This window comes from Littorina saxatilis, linkage group LG5 (assembly GCF_037325665.1).
Source record: "Littorina saxatilis isolate snail1 linkage group LG5, US_GU_Lsax_2.0, whole genome shotgun sequence".
In the NCBI taxonomy this organism is placed as follows: domain Eukaryota; kingdom Metazoa; phylum Mollusca; class Gastropoda; order Littorinimorpha; family Littorinidae; genus Littorina; species Littorina saxatilis.
Window position 1 is genome coordinate 35,724,992 of NC_090249.1, and position 10,000 is coordinate 35,734,991.

At 39.7% G+C, this 10,000-nt stretch overlaps 1 protein-coding gene across 1 annotated transcript in view; it reads right to left on the bottom strand.

The window, feature by feature from the left end:
* Positions 1-2,263: 2,263 nt before the first annotated feature.
* Positions 2,264-10,000, bottom strand: part of LOC138965943 (collagen alpha-2(IX) chain-like) — a gene marked incomplete at its 3' end in the record, with an annotated part of 15,861 nt that continues 8,124 nt past the window's right edge. Inside the window, 6 exon segments of the mRNA XM_070338025.1 lie at positions 2,264-2,317; positions 3,135-3,179; positions 4,851-4,904; positions 5,739-5,792; positions 8,528-8,611; positions 9,516-9,569. Of these exon segments, the coding sequence (XP_070194126.1) occupies positions 2,264-2,317; positions 3,135-3,179; positions 4,851-4,904; positions 5,739-5,792; positions 8,528-8,611; positions 9,516-9,569 (345 nt within the window).

Consider the following 10,000-nt stretch of genomic DNA (forward strand, 5'->3'; position numbering starts at 1 on the left):
TTCACTCTTTTCTTTGCCCGCTAGAAGCGGAAGATTCTGGTGAGTTATGCTTGCAACTGTTCAGAGATATAGGGCTTCAAGCAAAAAAGACAGAAAGGAAAACAAGTCGCGTAAGGCGAAAATACAATATTTAGTCAAGTAGCTGTCGAACTCACAGAATGAAACTGAACGCAACGCAACGCAGCAAGACCGTATACTCGTAGCATCGTCACTCCACCGCCCGTGGCAAAGGCAGTGCCCGTGGAATTGACAAGAAGAGCGGGGTATTCGTTGCGCTGAGAAGGACAGCACGCTTTTCTGTACCTCTCTTCGTTTTAACTTTCTGAGCGTGTTTTTAATCCAAACATATCATATCTATATATTTTTGGAATCAGGAACCGACAAGGAATAAGATGAAAGTGTTTTTAAATTGATTTCGAAAAAAAAATTTTGATAATAATTTTTATATATTTAATTTTCAGAGCTTGTTTTTAATCCGAATATAACATATTTATATGTTTTTGGAATCAGCAAATGATGGAGAATAAGATAAACGTAAATTTGGATCGTTTTATAAATTTTTATTTTTTTTTACAATTTTCAGATTTTTAATGACCAAAGTCATTAATTAATTTTTAAGCCACCAAGCTGAAATGCAATACCGAAGTCCGGGCTTTGTCGAAGATTACTTGACCAAAATTTCAACCAATTTGGTTGAAAAATGAGGGCGTGACAGTGCCGCCTCAACTTTCACGAAATGCCGGATATGACGTCATCAAAGACATTTATCAAAAAAATGAAAAAAACGTTCGGGGATTTCATACCCAGGAACTCTCATGTCAAATTTCATAAAGATCGGTCCAGTAGTTTAGTCTGAATCGCTCTACACACACACACACACACACACACACACACGCACACACGCACGCACACACGCACATACACCACGACCCTCGTTTCGATTCCCCCTCGATGTTAAAATATTTAGTCAAAACTTGACTAAATATAACAAAACTTGACTAAATATAAAAATGAACACAGAGACAACAAGTCGCGTAAGGCGAAAATACAATATTTAGTCAAGTAGCTGTCGAACTCACAGAATGAAACTGAACGCAATGCCATTTTTCAGCAAGACCGTATACTCGTAGCATCGTCAGTCCACCGCTCATGGCAAAGGCAGTGAAATTGACAAGAAGAGCGGGGTAGTAGTTGCGCTAAGAAGGATAGCACGCTTTTCTGTACCTCTCTTTGTTTTAACTTTCTGAGCGTGTTTTTAATCCAAACATATCATATCTATATGTTTTTGGAATCAGGAACCGACAAGGAATAAGATGAAAGTGTTTTTAAATTGATTTCGACAATTTAATTTTGATAAGAATTTTTATATATTTAATTTTCAGAGCTTGTTTTTAATCCAAATATAACATATTTATATGTTTTTGGAATCAGAAAATGATGGAGAATAAGATGAACGTAAATTTGGATCGTTTTATAAATTTTTATTTTTTTTTTACAATTTTCAGATTTTTAATGATCAAAGTCATTAATTAATTTTTAAGCCACCAAGCTGAAATGCAATACCGAAGTCCGGCCTTCGTCGAAGATTACTTGACCAAAATTTCAACCAATTTGGTTGAAAAATGAGAGCGTGACAGTGCCGCCTCAACTTTCACAAAAAGCCGGATATGACGTCATAAAAGACATTTATCAAAAAAATGAAAAAAACGTATGGGGATTTCATACCCAGGAACTCTCATGTCAAATTTCATAAAGATCGGTCCAGTAGTTTAGTCTGAATCGCTCTACACACACACACAGACAGACACACACACACACACACACACACACACACACACACACACACACACACACACACACACGCACGCACATACACCACGACCCTCGTCTCGATTCCCCCCTCTACGTTAAAACATTTAGTCAAAACTTGACTAAATGTAAAAAGAAAGAAGTGGAGGATAGACAGATTGACAGAAAAGAAGAAACAAGAAATAAAGGACGAAGAAGAAAGAAAGGAAGACAGACATATACAGAAAAGAAGAAACAAGAAATAAAGGACGAAGAAGAAAGAAAGGAAGACAGACATATACAGAAAAGAAGAGAAAAGAAATAAAGGACGAAGAAGAAAGAAAGGAAGACAGACATATACAGAAAAGAAGAGAAAAGAAGAAACACAGGAAGGAGAAGAAAACAGAAGAAAGAAGAAAGAAAGCAAGAAAGAAAGAAGAAGAAGAAGTCGACGACGAATAAAAAGACAACTGACCGGAGGTCCCGATGGTCCTGTTTTTCCTGTATCTCCCCTGTCTCCCATCATGCCCTGCAACAGATGACGTGCCAAAACGATCAGGAGGAAACTGTCTTGGTAACCGAGACACATAACAAGCTAGAACATAAAGTTGCTCAGTAGTAAAACAGGGGTGTCAAAAACTAGAAAGAAATTTCATTTCTTGCAGATGAGTCGCCTCCCATATTCAGTGTGGAGTTATATTTCTGACATAAGACACTATGCATAAGAAAGTGAACACGTCTTCCTAACACATTCTTTAAGCATCTGCCTTTAACGTTAGGTAAAGCTTTAACAAATAATAACAACAAAACGAAAATCAAAATCAAAGACAACAAAACAATTTTGGAGCCCGGGGGCGAGGATGATAGTGAAGCACATTCCAGAACAGTTTTCTTGTTTAAAACCACAAAAGCAACAATCGCATGCAACGTATCTCTAATTCATTTCCCCTCAGCTCATAGTCAGCACAGACGCAGAAATTGATCAGTCCTTTTCTGTGTGAATGTATGCAACAATTAACAAGTATTTTTGACAAAACTAACATAACTTTAAAGCTTTCAACACAGTGTATACTGTGATATTTCACTGATTATTCAATATCATCCTAAGGTGTTGATTGAATTACTTTATTCGTGTAAAATTATGCATTTTAATCGTTTGTGTTTGTCGTTCGAGTGTTGCAATGTAGTGCATTCTAAGAGCCAGTTTTTCATCTTTATATTTGCATGGACATGGACCTCTGATCTAATCTGACCAGATCTGATCTGAACTCTTATTTTATTTTATCGTTTCTAATCCGATGTATTATTTTTTGTTTTGAATCTAAATCATTAAATGTATTACTCACCGGTGCTCCAGGAATGCCTATAGATCCCGACGGTCCTGGCATTCCCTGAAATCATGAAACATTGTGTATGAATTATGTTCTGATGTTTGAACTGGTGTATTGTAAGTAGGAATATTTTTAACACAGGAACGAGAGAGAGAGAGAGAGAGAGAGAGAGAGAGAGAGAGAGAGAGAGAGAGAGAGAGAGAGAGAGAGAGAGAGAGAGACAGAGAGACAGAGAGAGACAGAGAGTGAGAGAGGGAATAAGAGAGAAAGAGAGAGAGAGGGAGAGAGATAGAGACAGAGAATGAGAGAGGGAATAAGAGAGAAAGAGAGAGAGAGAGAGAGAGAGAGAGAGAGAGAGACAGAGAGTGAGAGAGGGAATAAGAGAGAAAGAGAGAGAGAGAGAGAGAGAGAGAGAGAGAGAGAGAGAGAGAGAGAGAGAGAGAGAGAGAGAGAATGAGACAGAGAGAGAGATGGGAGGGGAGAGTAAGAGAGAGGAGAGAGACAGAGGGAGAGATGAGAGAGAGAGAGAGAGAGAGAGAGAGAGAGAGAGAGAGAGAGAGAGAGAGAGAGGGAGAGATGAGAAAGAGAGAGAGAGAGAGAGAGATGAGAGAGAGAGAGAGAGAGAATGAGACAGAGAGAGAGAGAGAGAGGGAGAGAGAGAGAGAGAGGAGAGAGACAGAGGGAGAGATGAGAGAGAGAGAGAGAGAGAGAGAGGAGAGAGACAGAGGGAGAGATGAGAGAGAGAGAGGGGGAGAGAGAGAGGAGAGAGACAGAGGGAGAGATGAGAGAGACAGAGACAGAGGGAGAGAGAGAGAGAGGAGAGAGACAGAGGGAGAGATGAGAGAGAGAGAGAGAGAGGGAGAGAGAGAGAGAGAGAGGAGAGAGACAGAGGGAGAGATGAGAGAGAGAGAGAGAGAGAGAGAGAGAGAGAGAGAGGAGAGAGACAGAGGGAGAGATGAGAGAGAGAGAGAGAGAGAGGAGGGAGAGAGAGAGAGGATAGAGACAGAGGGAGAGATGAGAGAGACAGAGAGTGAGAGAGGGAATAAGAGAGAAAGAGAGAGAGAGAGAGAGAGAGAGAGAGAGAGAGAGAGAGAGAGAGAGAGAGAGAGAGAGAGAGAGAGAGAGAGAGAGATGGGAGGGGAGAGTAAGAGAGAGAGAGAGAGAGTAAGAGAGAGAGAGAGAGAGAGAGAGAGAGAGAGACAGAGAGAGACAGAGGGAGAGATGAGAGAGAGAGAGAGAGAGAGAGAGAGAGAGAGAGAGAGAGAGAGAATGAGACAGAGAGATGGGAGGGGAGAGTAAGAGAGAGAGAGAGAGAGAGAGAGAGAGAGAGAGAGAGAGATAGAGATAGAGAGAGAGAGAGAGATGGGAGGGGAGAGTAAAAGAGAGGGGAGAGATGAGAGAGAGAGAGAGAGAGAGAGAGAGAGAGAGAGAGAGAGAGAGAGAGAGAGAGAGAGAGAGAGAGAGAGAGAGAGAGAGAGAGAGAGAGAGCCATGCATATCTTGGCTTAAAGCCACATTACTTTTGACGTTACATGGAATATCCAGCTAGCCAGCCGGCCATCTAGGCATATTCACATGCAGAGACAGACAGACACGACACGAACACGCAAAACATCCAGACAGACAGACAGACACACAGACAGACATACTTTTTAAGATCCCAATAAGGACTTATAGACAAAGCTAAAGGGGAAATTAAAGACCCTGCCTGCGACCAGACAGACACACTTACAGGCAGTCCACGCTTTCCGTCGTTTCCAGTGAATCCTTGTTGTCCTGGTGGCCCCTATACGTAGACATACACATTTGTTTCAGTTGATGAGAAAAACACGCAGGCACAGATACAGACACGCACGCACACATGCAAAACCCATGCACACACACACACCAACCAAACCAAACCAAACTCCCCAAAAAGCGAAAACATAATACAGCAAAACAAAATAACCATGCAGCCGACCAGTGATCGCAGCGAATAATAAACTCCGAAGTGTCTGTTATGCAATTTCTGCTCGATAGGATGCCCTCTTCTTCCGAACACATGCCCATCGGAGCAACGAATCTCTGCCGATGGCCTGCAGTGATCACCTAGCAGACCTGTTTTCCCCAAACTCACGTGACCTCAAGCAAAATACGTTGTAAGCGATCACTGCAAGCCAGCGATCATCCCCGTAACAAATCGTTGACTCCGATGATGAGCATACTTTCGAAAGAAAAGGGCATTTTATCAAACGGACACTACATAACATACACATACATGTAGGCTCAAATGACTTGCTGCGGCTGCCTGTGTTCACTGGACCGGCGACGTGTGTTTGTTTGCTTCACTGTCAGGGGAAAAAACTCTCCCCCAGCGCAAACAAAAATGTAATCTTGACAGAGTTATTTCCGGAAAAAGTATGTTGAATTATATGCTGCTGGAACACAAAAACGAAGACAAAAAGTCCTGGACTTGTAACGCTTGTGATCTTACACAGTACTTCATAAAGTAATCAAATGGAGAGAAAAAAAGGGAGATAACACCACACCACATCTCCGTGATCAGTAATGACCAATTGAAGACAATACTTTTATTTGTGCAACAACAACAACAACAACAACCATCCAAATAACATCTTACCATATCTCCCTTGCTACCGGGCGGACCACGTGGTCCTGGCAGTCCTTGTGATCCCTGTAAAACGCAGAATGACGTCAGTAGCTGCATGTGCGTCATAGGCTCAGTTACACTAGGTCATTGGTCTCTCTGGTCATCTAGGAAAGCGCAGCTACATCAGCTTTAAATGGACGACTACGTTCCTTTTTTTCGAGCGACAACATTTCTATTGATGTTTTTGTATTTCGTTTTATTGAAGAAAATATAAAATGTTGAAGGTTTACATTTTTAACCGTGAAAACTGCTTTCGAGACTGATCTAACAGGTTCAGATTAAATAATTGAAAGGAACTTATTTCCTGAGTTGTTTGACCTTGAAAATGTTTTTTTTAATCCTTCATTTATAGCCAAGTAGTGTTTCAGCCTGTTAAGCTCCGTTTTATGAGCATTTGTATTTCAAAGTTTTGAGTTGTATATAGTTTCCTTTTATGGCTTAGGATGTTTCTAACAGCAGTTATACGCATGCTACATGTTCAAACGATGGCAAGGGATTTCACTTCTATAAAAAAAAATGCACCAAGTAGGATATAACTGCATCAGCAAATGCCAAAAATCATCATTTTTACACTGAAAGCTGGGGGATTTAAAATGCTTGTCATTTTTCTCTTTATAATGACATTTGCAGGTATCAAAAGCCAAAACAAAATGCTTTCTTCTGGCAGTTCTTGTCGAATCAAATCAGACTACTGTTGTAGGTTTTTTGGTTTTGGTAAGCATTTTCACTTAATTGAGACCAAACTTAGCCGGTGTTTGTAAAAGCCTTCCCTCTTAAAAGTATTATTCTCAAAATCGACTTTTCCACCTTTCAAAATATGAATGTCCACCTTTATGTGTCGTTGTGTATTAAGCAAAATATAGAAGCCCTAGGTATAAAATATACCAAGCTAATGCAATTTCCGAACTCGCATGTAGATGTTTTTGCAGTCTTCTATCTACGCTGTATATGTTTTCTTTTCGATTTAATAATCGCTAGAAGAAACCCATGCATTCTTCGCGGCTAATCTAGCTTTAAATAATCATATAGTCAAACGGCTATCTACGTCTATTCTACTTTTATTTTAACACTTACCTGCAAGTAAGGCACTGTTCAACAATCTTAAAACAAAGCAGATGTGTTTAAACGTAAAACATAGTGCAGTGTGCAGTGGTGCTTTCAGCAACTCATAGATTTGGTACATGTAATACCATTGAAATAAAACGAGGGACTGCTGCTCACTCCGCCAGTAATACTTATCTACGCACCCTCAAGCTTATAGTTATGTACAAAAAGCAACATGTCTTGATGATCTCATTGCTAATGGTTTCCCGATTCTGACTAGTATCATGATAACTCGTAATTTTCTCTAAACATTAAGTTAAACATGACTAGTGTTTCTATAAAAAGGAAGCAGTTCTGTTTTTGCTTATGCGTGATGAACAAGCGATAACAATTGTACACCGCCATCGAATTCATTCCAAATAAGCGCTTACCTGCCATTTGAATTCTCCCTTTCCTTATCAAGATTTTTATACCACAAAAAGCGCCCTTAAAAGTTTTGACATCTGTTTCAGAAATCAATATCAAACAAAACACACACAAAAAAGAAGGAAAAAGCAATATCAATAAACCCCCACCCCCCCTCCCCCTCCCAGAAACGGAAACAAAGCGAACAGGAAAAGAACACAGAAACTAACCTAATTACAAATAAGTAAACAGAGTAAAACCAAAACTGCAAGATCGCTCGGTCTGCAATAAAAAAGAAATTGTTTCCAAAGAATCAAGATCCAACCGTGGACTGGAAACAAGCAATCAAACAATAAAGGAAAGAAACAAAATCGAGTCAACATATAGAAAAAATTACACACAGTAAAAACGCCCTAAGCGTATCATTTTGAGTCAGACACTTATTTGGCAAACTCACAGCATGAAATGAGCTGATAGTGTACAATTGTTACCGCTGAATGTGCAGTAAAATGCACATACTCAGAAACAGAACTTCTTCCTTTCAGTCAATATATTCACACGTGGTTCTAAAACTGAATAAAAATGAAAAGAAAATCAAATACTTCTCCGGATTTTCCTGCAGCGCACCAAGAAAATTAGATTTAGTAAGGAAACAGTGAACCTTTAAAACTAATAACCAGATTAGGCGTTAGATAAACTAAAAACAAAATGTTCAGTTTGTTCTCACATTATTTTTCTAAACTACAAAAAAAACAAGACTGGATTTCTCATCAGAAAGTACATGTAGTAAAGACCTCATTAAACTTACTCACCAGATAATATTATTGCCATTTGTAGAAAAGGGTCCACCAACTGAAAACTGCTATACTTAGCTTCTACCCTATTATTTTAAGAAAAAAGTGCTCATGCCAGTTTCTGGTGCTCGTTTCTAAACTGATGAAGCAAACAAACTGTGACTTTTTCCAAAGCGTGAAAAAAATAGTTGGGCATAATAAAAGACACCTGCAAACTATGCTAGGCATAAAAAATAACCCGATGATTCCAAAGCAGATAAATATCTCTTACCACTCATCTCGACTCTCTTTCTCTACAGCAAAAATACAAAATAACCCGAACTCTTCTCTTTTAGCTACAAAGCTACAAAAGCCCGCTGACTGAAAACAAGGGGGAAGCCACGGTGTGCGGCCGTTGCCAAGGCTACGCTACAAAAAAAATCAGGTCAAGGTCAGTGCACGTGAAGGTCAAGGGCGTGGCGGGGGGTCAAGTGCGTGGCACGCGAGTTTCATGCAGAAAAATCCGAAGAGAAGTACTTGGAGCTGGTCGACAATGTCGTCCCATACCGCTCGGCCCTTCTCCGACACCAGGCCTGGGATGCCAGGAGGACCCGCCAAACCCTGCACAAGGACAATTATGTCATAGAAGATGGGTTGAAATATCGTCTCACACACACACACACGGCACACAACACACACACACACAACACACACAACACACACACACACACACACACACACTCACACACACACACACACACACACACACACACACACACACCACACACACACACAAACACACACACACACACAAAGTAGTGAAAAGGGAAGTAAAACAGCATCAAAATAAAATAAATCCAAAGACAAAAATCAACAACCAATAATGAAACCAAAGAAGAAAATCCAGAATCAATCACAAATGGGGCAAAAGTTTAAGAAGAAAAAATACCACAAAATATTAATTAGACAAAATACCGCAACAGAAACAAAGAAACAGACATACGACCAAATAAAAAAATCAAACCGTGTTTTTCGTGAGACACCGGATTTTTTTAAATTTTTGTTTTGTTTTACACTACAAAAATGTGACTGTGTAGGTAAATGCTTGCCTTCCCACGCGTTTGTATATAAAGGTAAAGACACATACACATTCCAAACGTTAACAGATACGAATGTTGACACTGCTCAAAACCCGAAGAGCGAATGTGTTCCAAGTCTCACCACACCCTTCAAAAGCCAGTTTGAATAAAATTTTGTTTAAACCAAAAGCCAGTTTGAATAAAATTTTGTTTAAACCAAAAGCCAGTTTCTCGATTTACATATCCAGCCCTCCGCCCGTCTCTCTTTCGCAAACTCAAAAATCTCTCCTTGCATAGTTCATCAGCAAGTCAGCCTTCGTGATTAAATAAAAGACTATTCATTACATTCCAACATTTGCAATGACATCTTCAAAACTCTTCTGCTTTTCGTCCACGTTTAAACCAAAGATACTTCAGCGAGGGCGAGAGCCAGTGCAAAGCCTTACCCTTTCTCCCTTGTCCCCTTTTAGTCCAGTAGGTCCTGGTGGTCCAAGTGGTCCCTGAAACAACAGAAAGAGTGATACATGAACATACTTTGTTTTTTCAGAGTGATACAGAACCCCCCTTCGTACTGAGTTCTTAGTACTGAAATGACAAAACTTTTTCACGTCTCTTTCCCTATATTCCCCTATGTAGTTCGTATTGATATGAATTTAAATATAATTGTTGTGACTTTTCATGCAGAAATCTGTACGGAATGCAAGTTCGGCAACGGTGTTTCATAACATTCAAGAAAATAATGTTAAGTTTATGGAACGTTTAATTTTGGACAAAACCGGCCTTTAAAGTGGACAAACAATATACAAATCAGACAAAAATCGATGATAACGGAAACTGTGACTTATCTTTGAATTGTTGTCGATTCGAATTTTTATTCTCCTTTAGACACAAAACAAGTAAAAAGAAGACAGAGACAGACAGAGAGACAGAC